The sequence below is a fragment of the Actinia tenebrosa genome, unplaced genomic scaffold (genome assembly GCF_029948245.1).
Source record: "Actinia tenebrosa isolate PJP-AT-01 unplaced genomic scaffold, QUT_ActTen_1.0 PGA_scaffold2__45_contigs__length_23673736, whole genome shotgun sequence".
In the NCBI taxonomy this organism is placed as follows: Eukaryota; Metazoa; Cnidaria; class Anthozoa; order Actiniaria; family Actiniidae; genus Actinia; species Actinia tenebrosa.
This window is the reverse complement of record NW_028292579.1, coordinates 1,625,015-1,649,573: the sequence shown is the minus strand read 5'-3', so window position 1 is coordinate 1,649,573 and position 24,559 is coordinate 1,625,015. Positions and strand designations below refer to the sequence as shown.

At 36.6% G+C, this 24,559-nt stretch overlaps 3 protein-coding genes across 4 annotated transcripts; 2 read left to right on the top strand and 1 right to left on the bottom strand.

The window, feature by feature from the left end:
• The first annotated feature begins 168 nt into the window (after positions 1–168).
• On the top strand, positions 169–9,371 carry LOC116297407 (uncharacterized). The gene is made up of 8 exons (XM_031705629.2): positions 169–1,392; positions 2,004–2,222; positions 2,946–3,174; positions 4,175–4,363; positions 4,928–5,089; positions 6,504–6,616; positions 6,937–7,025; positions 7,839–9,371. Exons 1-8 carry the CDS (start codon positions 344–346, stop codon positions 7,988–7,990), a joined length of 2,202 nt encoding a protein of 733 aa, XP_031561489.2. The 5' UTR covers positions 169–343; the 3' UTR covers positions 7,991–9,371.
• Positions 9,372–9,850: 479 nt separating this feature from the next.
• LOC116297404 (divergent protein kinase domain 1C) lies at positions 9,851–14,235 on the bottom strand. The gene is made up of 3 exons (XM_031705625.2): positions 13,994–14,235; positions 11,497–11,719; positions 9,851–10,970 (listed from the first exon to the last, which is right to left on the bottom strand). The coding sequence occupies exons 1-3, from the start codon at positions 14,192–14,194 to the stop codon at positions 10,138–10,140; spliced, it is 1,257 nt and encodes a 418-aa protein (XP_031561485.2). The 5' UTR covers positions 14,195–14,235; the 3' UTR covers positions 9,851–10,137.
• Positions 14,236–15,079: 844 nt separating this feature from the next.
• On the top strand, positions 15,080–23,999 carry LOC116297405 (core-binding factor subunit beta). Of its 2 annotated transcripts, none has more exons than XM_031705626.2 (6): positions 15,080–15,363; positions 15,466–15,552; positions 15,661–15,762; positions 19,658–19,774; positions 20,281–20,391; positions 22,505–23,999. In XM_031705626.2, exons 1-6 carry the CDS (start codon positions 15,286–15,288, stop codon positions 22,547–22,549), a joined length of 540 nt encoding a protein of 179 aa, XP_031561486.1. In that variant the 5' UTR covers positions 15,080–15,285; the 3' UTR covers positions 22,550–23,999. The 2 variants fall into 2 exon arrangements, with proteins under 2 accessions (XP_031561486.1, XP_031561487.1); XM_031705627.2 differs by having other exon boundaries at positions 15,082–15,363; positions 20,281–20,417.
• The last annotated feature ends 560 nt before the right edge of the window (positions 24,000–24,559 follow it).

Below are 24,559 nucleotides of genomic sequence, written 5' to 3'. Positions count from 1 at the left end.
CGATTTTCGTCCGAAGGTTACTCGAATATTTTCCGAGTTATGTAAATAGCTTCACAATTTCTTAAAAAAGAATGGATGATATGTAAATACCAAAAACTACAATATTACCTTTGATTAGCTATCGTTCACCCTTTTTTTATTTTCTAATGTTATAGGATATATTTTTCTTCAATTTATATATTTTTTAGTCGACTTCCGATCAACCAACGAGAATACTTTCGGAAAACTTCGGGTAAAAGGCACCGCTGATCACAATGTCCGTCGTCTTAGTAACCACGTGATATTTTTCGCGCCAAAAAATTGTTTATGTCGATCAGATGAGCCGGCTTCCTGCAGAACAACAATGGATCAGCCAACTTTAACAGAATATTACAGCACTAAAAAGCGTCCGATTGAAGGTATCAACCCTGCAAAGAGAAGAAAAGTTATCGACACAGAAGCAGTAGTGATTTCTGAAGTGCAAAGTACAAGGGAAAGCGCCCGAATCACCCGGCAAAGAGCGAAGACAAACGCTCCCAAACCGATTCGCGCTGTTAGGACAAGAAAAGCGAGGACAAAGAATGTGGCTAAAACTACCGAGAATTCCAAGCTGCAGGCGTTTTTAAGTCTAGGAATTAAAGCAGTTACTGAGGAGGCTGAGAAGGTAGTATGTGAAGTGACATCGACTGAAGATGACCACGAGGTTGAACGTGCGTCTTCGAAGGAGACGCCATCTTTGGAAAGAGCTTCAACGCGAAGAAGAAAGCTACAACCAAAACAAGTTGTAAATAAACTCGAAACGCAAGGATCGGACGCAGATATTATCGAAAATACGAAAGTAAAGACTGCTTCTAGAACGCGTAGAAGTAAAAGAAGCCAAAAGAAAGAAATCGAAGTTACAAATGAGGTGGAAAAGCTAAAAGAGTCTGCGTCTGTTGAAAAGAATGTTGAAAATGAAATCACAGAGGATACTAAGGTCAAGGATAAATCCGCCTCGAACAAGAATCAAACCAAATCCAAGCAGTCAGTTATGGTTCCTGAGAAATCTCCAATCAAGGCAGTTTCTTCTAAGTCTGGTGGGTTAAAGATTAATCCTTGGATCGCAGAACAAGCTAACAGAGTTCTTCTTAGCAGAGGACAGGCTGCTTTACTTCTCAGCCAGCAAAAGAATGCAAACACCCAACAAACTCGCCCAAGAAGTAAAGAGAAGAAACCTGTCGCTGAGAAGAGTAGGTTGGCAAAGGATAAAGCTCAAGAAGGGCTGGAGAAAGCTAGAGAACTCATTAAGAAAATGAGGACTTTAGAAGCTGATTCTTCTAAACCTAAAGAGAGCAGCACTGATGATACGTCTGAGAGGCTGCACAAGCTGGCAAAGAGGCAGGCTACAGAGATGGCGTCAGATGAGTCTGCAAGGTAAGAGTATAAGGCGTAGTGTTTATTTTGTGTTGTGATGTAAGGGGGCTTTCATTTATTAGCATTTGGGGGGGGGGGGGGGGGGCAGCAAAATTGTAGGGGGGAGCAAGTACAGAATACTTGGCCTAAGACTTTATTTTAGTATAAATGAAGTCTTCTGAAAACGACGCAAGAACAATAGAAGATTAATGAGTGCATATCATTTGGCAATATTACATCTGCAAATGGTTAGACCTTCACTGACCTTGGATAAGCACGTTAATAGCAGTCCAGTCCCTAATTAACTAGAGACGTTAATAGAGGACCACGACCTACTTGGTGATTAATTCTTCATATGAATTCTCAGTGTATTTTTCATAGTGTCTCTCTGCCTACGAAGCCTACGTGCCTATGAAGCCTAGTCACCTACGAACCCTAACCCTAAACCTAACCCCAAAGCATAAAATATATAAATCAAAGTCATTAAATACAATGCCTTACTTCCTCACTTCGTAGGCATCCCACTATAATACTTTTCCTTGCAGGGTATTCTATAGCTGTACCCAGTTGAATTACTGTCAAGAGTTATCTTCTATAAAAAAAGTTGATTATTATTATTTTTTATTCTGCAGCTCATCCAAGAAACCTCCAGCTCACGAGAGATTCCATTCCTTGGCACAACCAACCCCACCGCCATCAACAGCATCCGTTACCCTCCCTCTTCCTTATAAATACAAAGTTCTTGGCGAGATGTTCACCAGCTGTGACACTATCCTCAACCTTCTGGGCCAAAGAAAGGAAGCTTGTACCTTTGAAAAACTCAAAGAATCAGTTCAACAAATGTGTAGAAAGTAAGTGAAGCCAGAAAATAACCATTCTTAGGCCACAGAGGCTACACTGTACTAGTACAGTAGATAACACCTTAATGACCCAAGGAGCAGGCGTAGCTCAGCTGGTTAGTGCAGACCTTTAGAGCTAGAGGTCAACAGTTCAATACTCAGAATTTTCACGTCTGTTTCTACTTCTCTCTAATCCAACAGTAATGATAAGAGGGTAAATTTGAAAATTTACCCTTTTATCATTAGTGTTTCATTAAAAACACCGACACAGCTCACACTAGTTTTTAGCTAGTTATCTCTTTTCTCTAATCTGTGTAGCTTCAGCTTTAAATAATATCCTCCCAGATTTTTTTCAAGTTGACTAAATGTTATCCTATATTTTAAATGTTATGATTCATATTGATATCCCATATAGGTAACTGTCCAATTATTTTCTTAATTGGACAGGTCTTGTTGATATGGGATTAATTAGGCAGCTATATAATTAATAGGTAATGGGATTTCATGCTCCCCAATCAAGAAATAATTAGACTCGAAAAGTCCCTCTGACTGCCAAATTGGACTCGGCCTACGGCCTCATCCAATTTTGTCAGTCCTCGGAATTTTCCTCGTCCAATTATTTCTTAATTGGACAGCATGGAGTCCTATTACATATACTAATTGTTCCCCCCTCATTTTGTTTTTAAATGTGTATGAAAGAAAATCACTCACCTGTTTTTTGTTTTACTTTCAAAGGAGATTTGAGAAGACCCACTTGGCACAGATGCTTTCCCTCTATCCATCATGTTATGATACTCAGCAAGTGCGCAGTAGTTCCAAGTCAGCGTCTTATAACCTAGTAATCCAATTTGGGCCGGGCAAGAACTCTACCGAAAACAGGCTGACAGTCCCACCAGCAGAACTGTTGTCCAGGAAAAAGAATTTCCAGGATAAACTTCTTACAGTCACCAAGAGACACCATCAGGTAAAGTGTAGTATTAAAAATACAATGGAACAATTTTTGCTAAGTGATGGTTAGTTAATTAGTTTACAGGGTTCGTGCTACTCCTTAAACTCCTTGAATTTTTGCTTTGATCATTACTTGCATGGTTCTGAAATAGATCTAGTCAGAAAGATCGGAAAATCTGAAAGTCGGCCATGTGCAACCACCGTGTAAAACCTTGGCATAGTTAGCTGAACATACTCCTTGAAAATTTATTTTTGGATTCTTGTATACTCCTTGAATAGTCCTTGAATTTTAAGTGCTTACCTCAGCACGAACCCTGGTTTAGAGAAAAAAAAATTTCCAATGATTATCATGGCTCCAGAGGCTCTGATGAATCAGGGGTGGTCTGCACTGCTAATGTTATGCCTCTGCGATCCTGGTTCGATTTTCTGATGGATTTGGTGTCATACCTTTAAGTCCAAAATGGCGCACGGCCGAGTGTGTTACATCAAAACGAGGCATCCAGGGCCAAATGCAAAGAAATAATGTGGTGTCAATGCAAAGCATACACTTGTTCACTTGTTCTGTCTTCCTTTTCTTCTTACATTCAGGAATGTGACAATTTTGCAGCATCAAATTATAAGAAAATACTGTAAATTTGTAAATTTGGCCCTGGATGCCTGGTTTTCAACTGGCTGTGTGCCATTTTGGATTTAGGTGTATTTGAGTAGAGTTCTCTGTTAGTTCTCTCCTGTGCTTCAAGGATTTTTCTCCAGGTTCTCCAGTTTTCCTCCCTCCACAAAAATCAACTTCTAAATTCTAATTTGATCTATTGGCTGCCTTACCACAGGTTGTAAAACCTAATAGGTTTTCTAATTCCTCTGGGAATTGTCAAGTAGCTGATAAATAGCTAAATGATCCCTATGGTTATTCTAAGCTTTAATGTTGAGCTCAGAAGCAATAAGAAATAACATTAGTACTTCTGGTTACTTTCATCTCTAAGTTAATTGCTATCATTAAAGTCATGCTTTCGTTTTAGACTTTTCTAAGAGGCCTTGAAACACCACTGACCATTGACGATGAGAAGATCATTCGATGGCATCCACAGTTTCGGCTCGACGATGTTCCTGATATTGAAAAGATGCCACTTCCTGAAGCCCCTGTCATTAAGACAATCACTTCTGCACAAGATGTTCTGGATAAGGGACGAGGATTTCTTGCTCCAAAGGTTAGAGATTTGTCTGTTGTATTCTAGGTGTGTATGTTACGTCATGGCCGCCATCTTGGTTGACAATAACAAAGCATTCCTCAGTAGCTTCTCTTGTAAGATCAACCCACATGGCGGCTGTTTCATTGTTATTCATGTCTCAAGGGATTTTGAGTCACATGGTTGCACACACTCTATAGAGCACGTGCATGTTATGTCATAGCCGCCATCTTGGTTGATGATAACAAAGCATTCCTCATTAGCTTCTCTTGTTAGATCAACCGAAATGGTGGCTCTTTCATTGTGTGGTTCCATACCCCACCATGGAGAAATTTTGAAAAAGGTCCCCCCACCCCTTGGGAATTTCCAATTTTCTTCCATTTAAATCTTGTAATTCAGTTTTTCCTCAGACCCCCACCCCCTGGGAATTTACAATTTCTTCCATGGTGGGGTATGGATATTTTCTGGAACCACACATTTATATCTCGAGGGATTGGAAAACTTTAGTGGAAAAATATGCTTGAAGAAACACAACTGAATTTTAAAATAATGTACCTGTACTCTTATTTTTTGATGGTGTTGTAGGTAGAGAAGGCTCTCCAGAATGCAGCGATGAAATCAAAAGAAAAATCCAGAATCGAAATCACGTATGACAGTCAGCCTAAAGGTGAAGAGAGCAACACAAAAACCAGTAACGTGAAGGTCAACAAAGCACTAAGAGGTGTCTCACAGGATTTATTAAACAAGGTTTGTAAGCATTCAAAAATAGCAGATATCGGAGTTACACTCTGTTGCCTTCAAACAATTGTTTTAAGTCAAGGCATTTGGGTCAATACAATGAAATGTATAGAAACTGACCCAAACTTAACAGTTGTCTGAAGGCAATAGAGCGTAACTCCGATATCTGCTATTAAATTCCTCCCTTGCTGCATTCCATGCCTTCGGTACGAAGGTGAAACAATGGTGAAACAATAACAGCCTGAGCTCAGCTTGCTGTTTAGTTGAATAATATATGAACAGTCCAGAAGTGATAGCACAACACAAGATAAAATCTTCAGTTAACTATTTTCATTACGTTCTTTAAGCCCCTTTTTCATGGATTATAAAGCTGGTCTGACTGTTCTGGCCTTAATTTACTGCGATTCTAAATGCTCCATGCACTCAGACATCCCAACCGCTTGTTGAGAAATCAGGTTCTCACTGCCGTCAATCAAGAATAATCAGTCGATACCTTTTCTGTTCTTGACTGGCGGCAGTAAAAAAACCCATTTCGCAACAAGCCATTGGAATGTTGGAGTTTGCAGATTATTGATAATTGCAGTAACTCTGCACTTTTGTCCACCATTGAACGAAGAATGCATTTTGATTGACATTTTTATAAGAACTTCAAGTGTATATCAAGGAAAAAGTTTTATTTTCAAAATCACTTATATGTGAACAGTGTAGTAGCATGGTTGCAGTGTTTTTGTATGTGGTCTTCTCTTTTCAGAGATGAAATTGAATTTGAATTTACGTCATCTCATTTGCATATTGATATTTCAAATGTTTATATCTCTGAAAAGAAAAAACCACATACAAAAATACTGCAACACTACTACACTGTTCACATATAAGATATAGAAATATAGATAAGTTATAGTGCTTGGGAACGAGTTTATTCTGGGCAAAAGACTCTTGGAAATAAATTTGAAAAAATTGATCTCCAACCTCGCTGGGAATCGAACCCACGACCTTCGGAATCGTACTACCGATGCTCTACCAGCTGAGCTAGAGGTCAGACTGAGAGCAGGCCGGGGTGAAATAGATGTTAGGTCGCGGTAAATATGATGCAAAGATGAGAATATGTGGACCCAAGCACTATAACTTATCTATATTTCTATATCTTGTATTTCATAACGTGCTATGTGGTCAACATATTCTTATCTTTGTTCACATATAAGTGATTTTGAAGATAAGATTTTTTCCTTGTTATACACTTTAAGAAAAAATCTTAGGTTTTATATTTTCATTACACTGAGTCATTAAGGTGCTTTTTATAGTCTGCCTGTTCTCAATTTACACTTCTCTGGTCCTAACTTAAGTCAGTCTGTGCTTTTTACCTGATGTATTAGACAACAAATATATTGTAATGGTTAACATTTTTATAAAATTTAACTTCCAGATTCGTCAAAAGGAAGCAAGAAAGCTTGAAGAGAAGCTCATGAGAGATCCAGTACTGGACAAAAACATGGCAATGCAAGAAAGACTGCCAGAACTATGTCGAATACTAAAAACGTATCCTTTTCTAATTAGTACCCTGGGCGTGGTGATATTAAGGGTGGATAGTGTGAGCTGTAGTTGCATGCCACACACTTTTTAAATTAGATTTTTTGCTGCCGTCAATCATAAAAACCAGTTGGTACCTTTCATATTCCAATTTCACAACGAGTCATTGAAATACTGGAGTTTGTAGAACATTTAAAATTGTAGTAAAAGTACAGTATGAACCATTCTTTAATCCCTACACAGAAAGAAATTTATGAAGGGCTATAATGCCAAAGCTTTTTACTTTTAAGTCTTACAAAATGTAGTTACATTCCTTAATTTGTCATCAGTTATTTTACAACAGAGAAAAAAGCAGCTATTCCACTAGAAGATGCTACAGTTAAACTCTCTGAAAGCTATAAATCCTCATTATCTCCAGGTTAGTAGATCATTGATACCTTTTATATTTAGAGGTGTGGTGTGATAACTTACATCAATCCTGAGCTTAAAAGTTTCTTACTGGAAATATTTTTGTGGCTGCCTCTTCTAGAGAAGTGGTAGCTACATGTCATTGAGTGATTTTCAGGGCTGTAACCAGGGGTCTTGCAGGGTGGGTGCACAGGAAATGGAAATCCGTCTAAACTAACCGTCTTGAGAAGTGAGCGATTATCACATATCAAGCCTTACTCTACACGTTAGTGTCGAAGTAAGAGCAGAGAAAGCTCACTCCATATATGGTATGATTAATTCCATATTTGGATTGTACAGAAAAGCGGCAAACAAAAAGGCTGTTGTTTTATAACGAATTCGACATGAAGGTTGTTCCTTGATGGTCTTCCTTGATTACAGAGTCATTTACTCAGGGTTAGCCTTGAATCAGTGTTTAAATATTCACAATTACCAACGGTAAAGTAAAGAATGCACAACTTCAACAATACAAACACTTTGAAACTTGACGGACCTTGACTGGAACAAGTGAATATTCTTCACAAAATCGAGGCTAACCCTGTGTAAATGAGTCTGTAATCAAGAACACAGCAGTAATTTGGAACTCGAAAAGGGTCTATTGGGTAGTTTTCTCTAAGATTTTAAATTTTATTCCATCCCTGATGAAGGACCCCAAAAGCTTGGATATTAAAAATATCAAAATACATGAAGAAGAAATGTTTTGACTGTGATAAATAATAGAGTGCTTACCTGTCATTGCTCCCAGTTGCCACATCACATATAAATTTATTAATATTTTTTGCAGGACAAGTTGAGGAGCACTTGAAGTTGTTATCAGAAATAGCACCAGAGTGGATCTCTGTGCTGATAGTGCGCAAGTGTCCGTACATCAAAATCAACAGAAAAACAGACATTAACTCTGTCATCAAAAGAGTTACGCAGACAGAACTCAAATAACTGTTATTTTAAAGAATTGATTGCAGTATCTTCATTGCATACACTAGATTCATCAGTTGTAGTAATCAGTGCAGGGGTTGAGAAGATCATCAACTAGCCAGAGAGTCTAAGTCCGTCTGCACGCAGGCTATGAACAATAAGGACTTAAAGAAAATCGATGACCTCAAGTCCAGAGAGGAATCGTTCTGGGCCTGGTTTACGAAGCCTGGATAGCGCTATCTCACTGATAAATCTTATCCACTGGATAAATTTATTGGAAAGCAGCATCCACTTGGATAAGGATTTATCCACCGGATAGTGCTATCCAGGCTTCGTACAACCAGGCCTTGGGGGATAAAACAATGGCTTCTTTGCATAAGAAAAGAGGGCCTATTCTTTTGTCCCCCAGAACAATTCCTCTAGAAAAACAATGCAAAGTGTCTATGTAGGTGCCTATTATGGTGCGCAAAGTATGACCAGTGATAATGTATTGGCATACATCTGTGCACAGGCTTTTGTATATTAAACTGACACGTTTCAAAGCCAAGCTGGCTGGTTTTACCACAGAGTGTGAAAGTTCGTTTGGTAGCAAAGCACTTGTGCATGGAAGTATGCAAATAAATTTAATGTGGTCATACATTGTGCGTTGCACTGTAACACATGACAGATACTAACTTGAATATTTATCAATAATGATACAAGAGACTTTCTTTTCTTGTTATGGCTATACATGCATCAAGAGTTCTGCGCTACTGCTCTATGCGCATGCTCCAGGGAACAAAAAGTGGGACCATAGGTTGTAAAAATTGTTATATCTTAATCGTATTTTTCTCATCAAGCACAATCTTCATTAAAAATTTAAGTGCTAATTTAAGCTAATTCCAAATCAAATAGAGTGCTCACACTAAATCTGTGAAACAAATACTAATTTTTAGCTCTAAATAGTGATAATTAACCAACAGAAAACAAAGGATTCTGTATGAAATAATACTAATTAGTACTATTTAATGTTCATGGTTTTAGTGCGTGCACTCTATAGTCAAATACAGGAATTTTTACAACCCATGGTCCCACTTTTTGACCCCTTGAGAATGCGCTTAGAGCAGTAACGCCGAACTCTCGATGCATGTATACTTGCACTTAAACTACAACCAGTTTTAACCAGCTATAGCACTTAACCTTAAGAAATGACATGTTCATTTTAAAGTTTAGTATAAGATTTTTAGTTATTTTTTAAAAGTTAGTCATATTCTTATTGATATGAGATGTTGTATAGCGTTAGGATTTGGCATTGTATGCCAAGTAATCGACAGTTGTTATGCCTTTACAATGGTTGCGTGTTGAGCAACATTGATTTCCATCCATAAACTTTGATGCCATGTGCTTGTGGCTAAAAGAATTACATCAAGTGACTTTTGTTTCTGTCTATTGCTTTTGGGTTGCTTGGTAGATGCATGTGGGGGGTGCATGGGTGGGATGGAGGGTGCATGGGTGGGATGGAGGGTGCATGGGTGGGATGGAGGGCGCATGGGTGGGATGGAGGGCACATGGGTGGGATGGAGGGCGCATGGGTGGGATGGATGGTGCATGGGTGGGATGGAGGGTGCATGGGTGGGATGGAGGGTGCATGGGTGGGATGGAGGGTGCATGGGTGGGATGGATGGCACCTGGGTGGGATGGAGGGTGCATGGATGGGATGGATGGTGCATGGGTGGGATGGATTGCACTTGGGTGGGATGGAGGGTGCATGGATGGGATGGAGGGTACATGGTTTGGTTGGTGGGTAGAGGTGCAGGGGTTGTTTGGTAGTAATAATGCAGGGTGCATGGGTTGGTTGGTAGGATGGAGGGTGCAGAGGCAAATATAATTCTTTAGCAAAAATCCTGGTACAAAAATAATCATTTTAATTATTAAAGTTGTATTTATAAATAATTTTATTGCATCTCGTTTCCCAGGTCTTTTACTGTAAAGGATATAACATTAAATGTCAAAATTCATAATTTAGAAATTTTCTCTACAAAAATATGACAAAGTGTCTTAATTTATTGAAAACATTTATATAAATTAATTTAAAAATATTTTTTTTTTGTTAACAAAAATAGTTTAAAAAAATCAAAACAATATCAAAAATAGCTGTTTGAACCATAAAAACCCCAGAAAAATATAATTTATTTATGCAAATCTTCATTCAGTAGGTCCATCAGTCTCTTCCAAATCCTATTCCTTTTCCCTAGTTTCCATGGATACCTGGGTTCGGCAGAACACTCATTTAAGATAGGATCCAATTTATTAGCTGCATATATTGGCGACCTCTTTAATATACCTGGCTCCGCCCAAATGGACACAAGCAAATCTCGACAGATGATGTGTAAGTTATTTGATAGTACGGTACTGGTGCAAAGGTTTGATTTTTTATCGCAAAGCGACATACAGTCAAAGAACGTACAATCATTGTTGCCAGAGCAGTTGCCCTGAGCCATATACTCTTTCATCTGCGGAGCTGTGAACACTGTGTCAATATCCAGTGCAACAACTACCCCGTCTTCATTGACTCCAAAATTACCAGGCTGAACATCGCAATGATCGAGTTTTCCAAGTGAGGTTTTCTTGAACTCTCTAGCCAAGTCAAGCAATTCCTGTGCTATGTGAACCCTCTCAGTCCATGGCTTCAGCTTCTTAAAAAACACATCTAAATAGTTTTCCAGATTTTTGACCCTTTCGACAGCATAAAAGACCCCACAAAACCCATAGACTCTTGGTATATGCTTCATGTCTTGTAAGAGTTGTAATTTGATGAATTCCTCTTGTTGGAGAAGCTGCCAGAGGCTTCGCATGTCAGCAAAGGAAAAGTTTGTAAGAGGATGAGGATGGTACAACAGTGTAAGAATATCCTTGGGGGTTTTCTGTTCTTGTAGCTTTTTAAAGTGGACTTCATTGAGGATATGTTCGTAGACAAAGTTTAAATACTCTTTTAGGTAATATGATGGCTTCTTGGAAGAATCTAAACAAAAAGTTTATAGCTGTTTGAAAACTAATTTATGTATGTGTATATATATATATGTAAAAATTTTCTAACTTGCCGGAGGAGGGCTGGATGGAGATATGAAGAATTTGTTAATAACCAGCCACACCCCAATCCCATTGTAATATGTTTTGATATCTTCACTAGTGAGTTTATTAAAAAAAATAATTATTGTCACTGAGGTCCCGGATGTAGTTTGCATGGAAAATATGAGTAGTGTTTTCCCCACTAAAACACTAATATTAAAATAAATAATAAAGTTATTTAGGCTGTGTTTATAATGTATGGCAGAGGGGTTGGGGCAGGCGAAATTGAGGGGGGTATCGTCAAAATTTTGGTAGGAAAAAGGGGGGGAATGAAATATTTTTGGAAGAAGCTACAAGCCTTGCTTAGGGGGGATCGTATTTTTTTTGCATGACTTTAAGGGGGGGTGTTGAGAATTATTCTGGGCATTTTAAATTTTCACCTGCCCCCCCTCTGCCATACATTATGAATGCAGCCTTACCTTTATCTGAATTAGCTAAGATATAGGAAAGCCTCGAGTCTTCATAATCATAGCTTCGAGTTCTTGCTTTCCTCTTAAAAACCACCTTTTTGTGTTTCCATTTCCCAGTGAATACGAAGGTGGAGTTTTTGTGTGTTATACAACTTGATAAGGTTAGTTTCTTGGTGACGCAGAGATCATGACAGAGGTTGCCACCAACCTCATGATTGAAATATCCTGAGCACTGTAAGGAGAGGAAGAAGCCATTAAATAAAGGGAGGGATGAGCTAATAAAATGAAATAAAGTGATGCACAGTGCAAGTATTGAACCTGAAATCATTATGATGATGATCGATGGTGAGGATGATACATGATGATGATAATGATACATGATGAAGCATGATGATGATGATACATGATGATGATGATACATAATGATGATGATGTTGATTCATGATGATGATGAAGCATGATGATAATAATACACAATGATGATAATGATGATACATGATGATGTTGATTCATGATGATGATGATACATGATGATGATGAAGAATGATGATGATGATACATGATGATGATGAAGCATGATGATGATGCACATAGATAATGATGATACATAATGATGATGATGCATGATGATGATGATTATGATACATGATGATGATGAAGCATGATGATGATGATACACATAGATAATGACAATACATAATGATGATGATGTATGATGTTGATTCACGATGATGCTAGATGATGAAGCATCATAATGATGATGATGATGAATTGAATGCGAGGCTATGAATGATAGAATTTACTCCAGTCAACATAGCAGCAGTGTCAGTAAGGCCCTGTTTAAATGGGAGGAGGATGATCCAACAGCTAAGATTTTCCCTGCAGGTGAATTATCCTATCTGCATACATTTATTACATTGCGTTTACATGGGAATCTGAGGACTTCTTTCGGGTACTAGGATCCTCCTGTCTGAAAGATAGGAAGATCCTATAAAGTACTAGGATTGTGTTTGACTCTAGCAAAACACATGTAAACGAAAAAGGAGAGATAACTTGCCTACTAGGGCTAAGGGATATTTATCTTGGGACTTCTGTGGTGTGAATGTGAGTAATTATGGCCCTTTTGCTTCGTACTGTTCTCATGTAAACTAAATGCAAAAGTTATTTCGCCTGCAAGGAAGATCCTAGCTGATGGATCACCCTCCTCCCAAGTAAACCCTAAGGCCCAATTTACCAAAATCCTTCATTTATTTTGAATTGAAAGGAAGCCAACACTTTTATCATTGAATATAAAAAAATCCTCCTCAAGCATAGCCTTCAAAGCAGGGATTTAGGAAGGTGGAGGAAAGGAAAAAAGGGAGGGCAACTTTCCCCTTCCCCTCCCCTACCTAGGTTACCCCAAGAACAATTCTTTTGAGTCCTGCCACCCCAATTCTCCCCTTCCCACTTCCAAAATGTTGGCATTTACATTAATCTTGCCCACACACCCACCTCCCTCACAGGCAATGACTGTCTTTCCGTGAGAATTTACGTACACCCACTTTGAGAGAAATAGCATGACCTCGACGGTGTCAGGAAAGTGGGGTCTTATTACGTCAGCCGGAAACGCAACGGTAGGACTTTACTAAGCGTCGTAACATTGAAGTGGCTTTCCATTTTCATACCGGAATGCATCAATTACGGCAGTGACTTTAAGCATGGATTATACTAAACATCGTGATAAACAACGAAGTGGCTTGCCATTGTATTAGGGATGTACCATTAGATAATTGATGAGGGGGTTGCAGGAATTTTGGTTGCATGATATTTATTTTTTGGCTCAACCCTTGCACGTATTTTTTTGCGTACAGTTAGATATTTTTCTTCTAGCAGCAGAGATTGTACGATATTTTTTTTGAGGTTTAAGCGCTTGCTCGATATTTTTTTTGGGATTAACGCAACCCCCCCCCCCCCCCCCCCATCAACTATCTAATGAGTTTCAGTCATACTCTCGGCGCGTAACATCATAATGGGTTCGCAAGCAACGTAACATCGAAATGGCTTCTCCTTGTTACATCGAAATGTATTGTCAGTTTACACATCACTGCTTCACAAATCCCTATATAGCATTAAAATGGCTTCCAATTGTTCTTTTCACGGCACATAAAATAGAAAAATAGCTACTTCCGGTCCAGGATGTTCGCACAGCGAGGTAACCTGTATACTCACATATTCCACGTATTTATTCATTTCCTTCTCAAGTACTATAAACTATTACTTAATAAACTAAACCTCCGTGCTATAAATAACGTCTGTATACCACGCATTACATACTCCAATAAAACTCAAATATAAAAGGTGCAGTGCAAACCATATATCTGTGAAAAAGTTAACTACCAAAACTGTACAAATTAGTGCAAAGTTTTGTAGGTCTACGATCTACTGAGGTCTACTGAACTTACTTATTTGTGCGATTTCTTACAAAAATTTACACGGATATATTGGTGCACTCTATCTATCTACTCACAAGTCTAGTAATGATTTTACGACGAGCATGTAGCGCTTGGCAACTCCATTCCTTCTGCCATATTAGCGATATCCCTTGAGGTACAGTTCGGTTAATACTGTCAAGGAATCCATATAAGATGTAAATGATCAGGAATAAAAAAACTATGCATAATGAGAGCTTTTTTTTGCTTCGAATAGGTCGACAACACCGTCGTCTCATGACTATAAGATTGTTTGACTTCCGGCATTTTGTTACATGAAGGAATGCGGTTAATGGAGGTGAATCTGCGGGTTGCGGGTCAGCGGTCCTCGATAAAGAAAAATGAAAAATAGAAACGAAGGGAAAAATACATTGAAATGGTAAAAAAGGAAAAGAGACTAAAACTATTTAGGATAAGAGAGAGAAAAACAGATAAAGTTAATGGAATTGAAAGAAAGAAAGAAAGAAAGAAAGAAAGAAAGAAAGAAAGAAAGAAAGAAAGAAAGAAAGAAAGAAAGAAAGAAAGAAAGAAAGAAAGAAAGAAAGAAAGAAAGGAAGGAAGGAAGGAAGGAAGGAAGAAAAATATTCATGACTCCCAACCAATAATTTTAAATCTTCATGTCCATTTTAGGCTCCTTTGCTTTCGTTCCTCACTTCTAATTCGTTAATAATTACCTTTTCACTGACCCAGCATCGTGGTACGTGACGCCAAGCTAGAACACCGGAAATACTGTCAAGTCAACATTCAAGTCACTTCCGGTAGTCGCAGACAAGAAGTTGGGGTCAGTATTTCAAGCGAATCCCAAAGACAATTCCAAACTCTCAGTTCTGTTTATGTTTTACAAAACAGAGATATTCCTTGGTGAGGATTGTTGGGGTGTGAATAGTAGAATCCTAAACATCTTTGGCCTTTTAAAAGTGGGTCAAAGGCAGAAGTATACCAATCTACCGCACCCGTATTGTGACGCTCAACTATCGGTATGCAAGCCAGAAGCTAGCTTGGGGAGCTTTGTTTCACACCAGTGACGGCGCGTGCCTCTATTGTACTAACAGAAGGATTCCACTCTAGACCAATCAGATCACAGGGACTTGGCATCACATTGACAGGTCACACAATAGGCGTGACACTCGGTCGTTTTAGTCGAGGGGCCCGAATATTATGATTTTATATGCCTTGCTCAGCGGAAGTTTCGTCATTTTAGGTATGAAGTTTCAAAAAGGCAAGAAATACGTTTGATAAGAAGTGAGATCTGAGGAAAACAGACGAATAACACCAGTGTTGGGATCGACAAGTTTATTTTCGCGACAAATAGTTAGTAATTACTGCCACGATGCCGAGAGTCGTCCCGGAACAAAAACAAAAATATGAAAACGATGAGACGTTTAGGAAGTTGGCGAGAGAATCCGAGGTAAAGACAAGTTCTTTCAACTTCTTTCACTATGAAATCGCTGAAATAATTTCAATCTTGACTTCAAAGGAAAATCTCAAAAATCATTGAATTATTTTCCAGGTAAAATACACTGCATACAGAGATAGATCGCACGAAGAAAGAGTTGTGAGATTTCAGACAGAAATACGCGATGGTCAAGCTCATGTTGTAAGGAATACATAACTGACTTTTTAGAAAAACTTGTCGTACTTATGGTTGGAATTTAAAAAAAATTCAATTAGTCTAAATCTCACCAAGTTTCTAATCTTGTTTTAGGCATATGTTTCTTCGGGAACAAATTTTATCCTCACATTTCCAAAGAACGAAGATGGAAGTATTTCTAAGGAATATTTAGACTTTGAGAGAGAGCCAGGAAAGGTATTTATGATCTTGGGCACAAATATTTGAAAATCTTATGAATAAGAATTTTTTTTTTTGAAAAAAAGATTACCATATGTCGGCATCTACCTTGTTTGCGGGTTTGAGAATTTTTTGTTTACAATAATTTCAGTTTTAGATGCTTTGGGAATATTGCCAGGATTGTTACTAGTAATAGTTTTTGAACTTTTTACTAAATCCAAACATGTTTTATACTCTTGGAAAACAGTTTCTTTTGAAGTTAATTTTTTATTTCCTTTTAAGAGTAATTTTAGACAATTTTCTTCTAAAACAGCTGGTTAATGAAGTTACCGAATGAGTTTATTCAAAACAGCCCTTCTGGATAGAACTTGCAACCGCATTTTCGGTGTTAGCTGTCTCATCTTTCTCACCATCATCGGCACAGGAAACATTTCAGCCGTCACAAAACAACATTTTTTCTTTACTTCAAATATTTCGGCATGGAATATATATCCGGTAAAATCTATAAAGTAGAAATGTCCCAAGGTATTTTGAAAGGTTTAGATATTTTTGTGCACGTGCGACGGGTGGAAAGCATTGAATAATTAATGACACATAATTGATTGTCAAAAAAAGATTTGAATGGCTTCCCGGTAGCAGTAGAATGGGTTCCCCATCGTATTGTTTACAACACGGACGGGGAATCCTTCAATACAAATCACTTAGTTTTTGAATTAGTTGTTTCGAAAAGTAGTTGTCTTTGGTCTTATGTAAGGACGATTGTTCGTTGAATACCGTGTTAGCAAGACGTTCCGGAATAAACGCAGACTTGCGTCGAGGGAAAACGGAATTACGCTAGACCACACTAGTTCCGATATCAAGATATGAAAATAACTAACTTCCGGTTCAAATCTCGGTTTATTTATCATCTCTAAAATCCACCGAAAAAGATTTCCTTTCTTAAAACAAAAATCTCTGAAATAACTCAAAGAAGAATCGTTTAGAAAATTTAATCAATTCATTATTGTGATTTTATTATTTTTTGAGGTAAGAAGATTTTGTTCAATTCAGTTGAACGCGAGCTCTGAAGCTGATATGAATGCGAAATAAGTAAGAAAGAACAAAAGAAAAAAAAAATCTGCTATTTCGATTTCCTGATCGTTTCAGGTTTTGGTAATGCTGTTTTTTTTCTATGGAATCAAAAATCCGGACAGGTGACGATGGTTTTGTTCATCTATACTTCAAAATTTGATAAGCTCGCCTCTTCATCGCCAGTCATTTAATATCGCTAATTGCTTCGAAAAATAGTCCTTAGATATTTCTTTAACCGCATTCTGCTAATTATTATTACATAAAGTGTATCTGTTGAATAATTCTGTTGAAGAAATTTTGCTTTAAATATTAATATTAATTAATATACAGAGAGTAAGTAAAAATGGATTGAAAAATCTAGGTTTAAATTACTTAAAATAATCAAACTGCATAATCTGAGAAAGGTAAATAGTTCTCGAGTTATCGTAATTTTCATTTTATAAACAACCTTAATGTATAAGCGTAAAATAATAATAAATATTTACTATTAAATAAAATTAGAGTTCGTAGACAGGGTTTTTTAAATTTAAAGGAGAGTCAAAAATTTTTTTCCTACCTTATCCTAAATAATAATTTTACAAATAATAACTTTGATAACCGAAATTTTTAGAAAAATTTAAAGAAAGATGACAAAGATGGATTGTAATAAATTAGAGTTTGTAGAAGTCTAGAATCTATAGGCAATTCAAAAAGTATATTTTGCTATATCCTAATTAATAATTTTACAATATTATAACCTTGTTAAAGGTTTCCAGAAAATTCTTAAAGATGGATCGTTAAATTTGCTGAATTTATGAATTTGGAATTTGTGGAAGTAAACGATTTTTTCTCAGTTTATTCTAATTTCATTTATTTTTTTAAGCATAAGCTTGATACAGTAAATAAAAATAGTGAACTTGGATCCCAAAATGCTGCACTGCATAACATTTTGACGATATAGTTTGTAAACTGAAGCTAGCTAGCGTAAAAATCTTTGTTAGAAATTGCATAAATTTGTAAGTTCAATAGACCTCAGTAGAGCATACACCTAGAAAACTTTGCACTAATTTCTACAATTTCTTTAGTTAACTTTTTCATGGATTTACAGTATGCACTTAAGGGGACCATGTGAAATAAGCGATAGAAATAATTGAGTAGGTTATCAGTATCGTCAGGATAGGGTCATAGACCTCACACATAGGGCTAGGGTACGAGTTATTCAGCATCTGAGACATTCCTTGAATATAGCATTAATCAGCTACATGAATGATGATGAGATCAAAAAAAGGAGGCTTGGCTTTGATAACTAGTGAATTCTGAGTGACATTGAACAGAATGTCACCAGAAATGATAAGTTTTCTTAATGGACTAACCAACGTTTCCTCCCTATTTTCAGACCACATTTTCACTTTTCACTTGAGTATTATTTCTTTTGTTCTATTTGATTTTTAGGACTTCACAGACTTTGGTTTATTCACACATATTGTAATAAGTAATTATATATTAAAAAATGAAGTAAAACAAAGAATTGATGATAGCTATAAATTTGTAGAAATAATATCTAGTGAGATTTAGGTTCATGTGTGGTGCCCCAAGTCGTTAGAGTGCAAACAATATAACCGTGAAACTTTAGTAATACTAAATAGCACAATTTCATGCAAATTCCATTGTTTTCTATTGTTTAATTAGCACTCTTTTGTACTATTTAGTAATTAGTGTTTCACGGATTAATCGTTTGCACTCTAAAAACTTTAGAATTTGCTGGTACTCAAGTTATACAGATGAGAGTGCAAACTTCCCTCCCCCTCCCCCCAACCACTACCACCCAAAGTTTTCTCTAAACACAAAGAGTTAACTTCATAGTATAATAATAATAATATTAATAACGGTTTAATGATGACATATCTACAGGGTAGCTCTACATTCATCATGAAATCACACACACACACAAAAACGAAATTACAAAAATCATATACACCTACTTGCAAGAACGTTGTCGTTCTTGCAAGTAGGTATATATATTGAATTAACAATATCAAAATTTTATCTTAAATCTTACTGTAAAAAGATGGGGGAAAAATTTGAAATTTAATATTACTACTGTTTACATAGATATAAATTCGGTCTTAATGTTCATTTTCAATTCTTTTTTAAGCTCTTTCTTTCAAGATTTTATACATTTTTTTTGAAAATACTTCATGTTCTCAAACCAGGCTTGACCCAGCTGCCATAATACACTCAAAAGATATCTTCCTTTTACCAGCTATATATACGGGTGTCATAAACTCTACACAGAAAATCTAAGATAATCTAACAAGGTGTTGAAATTGACCCCTTACCACCTTGAAACTGACAAGAAGACATGTCGGCAAGGGTGTTGGATATTTTAGCCCTGGTCACTGACAGAAACACATTAACCTTTAACTTTTTAGATTTAATCTTATCAGGGGATTGTATTTCGTTCTTAATACACCCCCAGGGTTGAGGGTGAGGTGCTTGCAGGAACAAAGATAACGCTGAAAATAATTAATCCCAAGTTGTGTGTGTGTGTGTGTGTGTGTGGGGGGGGGGGGGGGGGGGGGGGTGGATGTGCCAATATATATCAATATAGAACATATATGTCTCAATTATTTTTTGCATTTGGTGGAGTGGTATAGAGTGACCGCATTTTACCTGTGAAATAGAAAGATTAATGCGCTTTGGTGGTCCCTAATTCCATTGTTCTTTTGTGTCTATTTGACTATTACACGTTGACTAGTATGTTTTATTTCACGGCTTTAATGCCTTCACTCTATCAGCCACTCGTATTGAAAATCAATTATCACATATTTTGATGATTGAATGACTATTTTCTCATTCGTAGGTACACATCAAAAGTCATTTCATCCTGAATGGTGTGTGTGTGATATTCAAAGGGTGGATAGACCTACAGAGACTAGACGGCATTGGGTTTGTTGACTTTGATGAGGAAAGAGCAAAGGTAATGAGTCATAGAATATAATGATAATGATGGTGATGATGATGGTGATGATGATGGTAATGATGATAATAATGATGCATGACAATGTTATGATAATGATACATGATGATGATGGTGATGATGATGGTGATGATGATGATGATGGTGATGATGACGATGATAATAATGGTAATGATGATAATAATGATGCATGACAATGTTATGATAATGATACATGATGATGATGATGATGGTGATGATGACGATGATAATAATGATGCATGACAATGTTATGATAATGATACATGATGATGATGATGATGATGGTAATGATGATAATGATGCATGACAATGTTATGATAATGATACATGATGATGGTGATGACGATGGTGATGATGATGATGATGATGATGGGTGGTGATGATCGTGATGATGATGGTGAACTAGTGCAGATGAATGTTTTATTCCAATTTGCGCTTTATGAGTATAATTATTATGAATCATAATTTATCATTTTATCTCACAGAAAGAAGACAAAGTAATGCGTGAAAGTCTAGAACAAACCAAACAAAGACTTGCCGAGTTTGAAGAGAGACAAAGGCAGTGGCGAGAAGAGCAGCAGAGAAAGGAGAACGAGGCAAGTAACCACCAGCGTATCTATAGGTAAATAAAACAGGGAGTTTTTGAAATTTATTTTGAAAAAGAAATCCAAGAAAGAGTACTTGACCAAATAGGCCTTTCCCGAATTCACTTGACTGATCATGAAAAAATGGTTTAAAGTCGAGGTTGAACTTGATGAATAAAAGAATTGAGTTCAGTCTTGACTTCAAACCATTGTTTCGTGGTCATCCGAGTGAATTTGGGAAAGGTCTATTAGAGTGAATTTAGTCAAAGTGTTGAATAGTTGACATCACTATGGTTAGGGGGGGAAATGATGATACCATCAACTGTCTCTTTAATCATTCTCTGGTAAAGATAAACTCCCAGATTCACATGACCATTACTTTGGCCTGAATTGACAGTGTAGTTCCATAAAACATCCATATCCCACCCACAGTGGAAATTGGAAATTCTGGAGGGGAGGGGGGGGTCAGAGAAAAAACAAAATTACAAAGTTTGTATGGAAGAAAATTCCTGGGCAAGGGGGTTCCTTTTACAAATTCCCTCATTGGTGGGGTATGGATATTTTCTGGAACAACACATTTACTATTTTAGGTGACGTCAGCTAAACAAATAGTTATCTAAGTTAGATACATTTATCTAACTATTCAACAGTGTGACTAAAAGCACTCTAATTCTGTCTTGCGCTCCAAGCTCACAGTTAAGGGTTTAGGGTAAGGGTTAGAAAGTAAATATACAGCAATTAACTCTCTACATGTAGTTAGTATATTGTTTCAGATGGAATACACCAAAAATAGAATAAATAATTATTATTAATCCAACTCTAGACACTGTCACTATGACCAACAATGCACTGCGGTCTTGGAATGCACTATTCAGTATTCAGTATTCAACCTTTTTTGAAATAGCTGTAAATATAAATTTAGTATTATTTGAGTACTCTTTCAAGGATTCTATTTTTAAATTTATAAATTTTATTGTTATTAATTTGTTAATTATTTTTATTTTATTTGAATGGCGGTTGAAGTAGGAGGAAAAATAAAGCTTGCTAGCACATGTATACTACATACTTCTTTTGATAAAGTTAGAGTTCTCGCACCTAGAGTGCATGCCATATATAGAGTGCAAACAATATAACCGTGAAACTATAGTAATACTAAATAGCACAATTTCATGCAAATTCCATCGTTTTCTATTGTTTAATTAGCACTATTTTGTACTATTTAGTAATTTAATAGTGTTTCACGGATTAATTGTTTGCACTCTATATTTGTGAAACGTGTAATTTTTCGAAGGTGAAGTGCTTGCTCAATATTTTTTGGGGGGATTTACGTACCCCCTCAATTATCTAATGGTCTGTCCCTAATTAGTACAAAATAGTGTTCTGTCTTTAATTATAAAACAACTGTTATAAATCTTGTATTTTGAATGGTTGGAAGCGCATGCTTTATGAGAGCACAAAGCATGCACGCCCCTTTGCATTTTATACGAGAAATAAAAAACTTGCTTGCTGTGCTGTGTAGAGTTATAAAGCACTTGGGGATTGGCAGAACACTCGAGAATTGCGGAGAAGCACTCCGCTATGCATCATGCTACTCCTGACACTTCTCTTGTGTTCTGCCAATCTCCACGTGCTTTATAACAGCACATAGCATGGGCACGTGTTTTCTATTTAACATATTGACATCAGATTTTTATGTGTCTGCCCTCTTATTGACAATAAATTGCGTCATCACATTGTCAAAGTAGTGTGGATTCACGAGGCGTAGTCGAGTGGATCCGCATACTACTTTGACAATGTGATGGCGAAATTTATTGTCAATAAGAGGACAGACACATAAAAATCTGATGTCAATTTGTTTTTTACAATAACAAAAACGATAAAAACTTCTCATTTTTACTGATCAAAACAACTAACGGAAAGAGCGCACGCTCGTTGACGTCAGCTTTATCTGTCTGTCCTCTTATTGATGATAAAAATTAACCAATCAGCGCGCAAGAAATTTGTCAGTTATTGTAAAATTCTTCATTGTTTTCTAATGTTAAAACTGTGTGATAAAGAACAACTTAAAGTTAATTCTTTTACTCGAAAATAAGAAGTATTTTATTCCTTTTATGTTTCCTTGCAGACAAAACTAGGCCTGCGTCACCACCAAGGCCACCATGGTAAATAACAGCAGCTACGACAGCTAAATGTATCATATTATTATCAATATTAATATATAGATTTTATTAGATGATTATCATTATTAGAGTATTAGAGTATGAAAAGAGATTTTTTGTGTGACTGTGGAAAATGCATGGTAGAGACATTATGCGAAGACTGCCATGGTCCTGTGTTAGGCACTAGCGTAGGGAGGGTGTGGCACAAGGGGCACTTCCCCTGTTTTACCCCCGACTCTATACCATAATAGTTTTTAAAATTCTTTCATATTAAAATTTTTGATTCCTTAGAGAATACAGGAACAATAGTCATAATTAAAGAACAAAAGCAGTGTGAAAAGGATGATGGTCTAGAGACGGGGGTAAAACGTCATCTCGCTTCAGGCTTATTGACGGAATAAGGACGTTTGTTTCTTTTTTCTGCTAATTCTGTATTGCCAAAATGTTTTTTAAAATGCTTTTTATTCTGGGTGCTGCCCCCTAATTCCTGGGGCCTTGCCACACCCCTGTAAGGTCATTTTCATTGGCTGCACAATAACTTTACACTATCGCTTGTTCAAAAGAATTTGTCAAATTATAGACCTTTCTTAAATTCAATTGAGTGACTACGAAACGAAGGCCTCAAGGCTGGGCTTGATACCAACTACCAGACTCCCTTGCTTACTTTCTTTTGTTCAGTTAATTAGCACCAATTGTCTTACTATTCTCATGAGGAAATACAAATTTGAAAAAGAAAGAAAATTCGCGAGACATTTTTGTAGTGGGAGTCAAATGACGACATCATGCAAACCACCAATAGACCCTTTGCATTTAAAAGCAAATTTTTAAAATTACTTTAAATTGGTGATTGTTTTTAGCTACTTGTAAAGAATACTGAATGAAACGATGTGTAACCAGTGTGTTACGAAATGCAGTTTTATTACGATCTCTCAAAACAGGTTGTAGAAAGTTTGTTTGCTCACCAGTATGTTTCACCCATGGGAATATTTGCTCTTAGTGAATTAATCAGCACGTGATTACTAAGCTGCAAAGGGCCTACTCCATCCCAGACCATGAATATAGTAGAACTATTTTATCTTAATATGTTTCATAAGAGTAATTTAATAACAGCTGCAATATGTGTTAGCTAGTTCAGATAAGGCATAGAGTGAAGGCATTAACCTGTGAAATAGATATTAGACTAATACACATTAGTGGACCCTAATTCCATTGTTTTCTTTTGTGTCTATTTGACTATTACACGTTGACTAGTATTTTTTATTTCATGGGTTAAATCCCTTTACTCTATGCATAATATGGAATTAAAGTATTTAAAAATTATTTATAAAGCAGGAGAGTATGCATAAGATGTGTATTAATCTTTGGCAGACTGGTTTTTTTTAGCTGCTGGATAAAAAAATATTATGTTCCATTGTTAAAAAATCAATTCTGCAAAGTGCAATAAAGTTGATGATGAAATAATACTCGTTTGATACAATTATTTAAAGTAATTATACAGCTTCTCATTAATCCCATATAGGTAACTGTCCAATTATTTTCTTAATTGGACAGGTCTTGTTGATATGGGATTAATTAGGCAGCTATATAATTAATAGGTTATGGGATTTCATGCTCCCCAATCAAGAAATAATTAGACTCGAAAAATTCCTCTGACTGCCGGTTACCTGACTGCCAAATTAGACTCGGCCTATGGCCTCATCCAATTTTGTCAGTCCTCAGAATTTTCCTCGTCCAATTATTTCTTAATTGGACAGCATGGAGTCCTATTACATATACTTATTAAATGTATTTGATAACACACACACAGATTGGCTAGCTATACATATCAATAGCTGTTCATATCATAGGACAGAGACATTCTCGTGTAAAATTGTTCAAAAATATCTTATGAAAGCAATATAAAACAGGGGCATGTCTCTTTACTGTGATATAAATACTCTGGGAGCATGTAGAGCATGTAGAGCAATCGAAAAGCAAGATAAACACTCAGCTATGCTTTGTTTCCTAAGCTTGCTTCTCTT

What these genes read in the sequence shown, in the direction of transcription:
- LOC116297407 (XM_031705629.2), top strand. Translation starts at nt 344, where the DNA reads ATGGATCAGCCAACTTTAACAGAATATTACAGCACTAAAAAGCGTCCG. An exon ending in GCGTCAGATGAGTCTGCAAG is followed by an intron (nt 1,393 to 2,003) that starts GTAAGAGTATAA and finishes TTTATTCTGCAG; the next exon opens with CTCATCCAAGAAACCTCCAG. An exon ending in TAAATCCTCATTATCTCCAG is followed by an intron (nt 7,026 to 7,838) that starts GTTAGTAGATCA and finishes TATTTTTTGCAG; the next exon opens with GACAAGTTGAGGAGCACTTG.
- LOC116297404 (XM_031705625.2), bottom strand. Translation starts at nt 14,194, where the DNA reads ATGAGACGACGGTGTTGTCGACCTATTCGAAGCAAAAAAAAGCTCTCA. An exon ending in GTAAAATCATTACTAGACTT is followed by an intron (nt 11,720 to 13,993) that starts GTGAGTAGATAG and finishes CTCTCCTTACAG; the next exon opens with TGCTCAGGATATTTCAATCA. An exon ending in CTTAGCTAATTCAGATAAAG is followed by an intron (nt 10,971 to 11,496) that starts GTAAGGCTGCAT and finishes CTTTTTGTTTAG; the next exon opens with ATTCTTCCAAGAAGCCATCA.
- LOC116297405 (XM_031705626.2), top strand. Translation starts at nt 15,286, where the DNA reads ATGCCGAGAGTCGTCCCGGAACAAAAACAAAAATATGAAAACGATGAG. An exon ending in TTGATGAGGAAAGAGCAAAG is followed by an intron (nt 19,775 to 20,280) that starts GTAATGAGTCAT and finishes TTTATCTCACAG; the next exon opens with AAAGAAGACAAAGTAATGCG. An exon ending in AGCAGAGAAAGGAGAACGAG is followed by an intron (nt 20,392 to 22,504) that starts GCAAGTAACCAC and finishes GTTTCCTTGCAG; the next exon opens with ACAAAACTAGGCCTGCGTCA.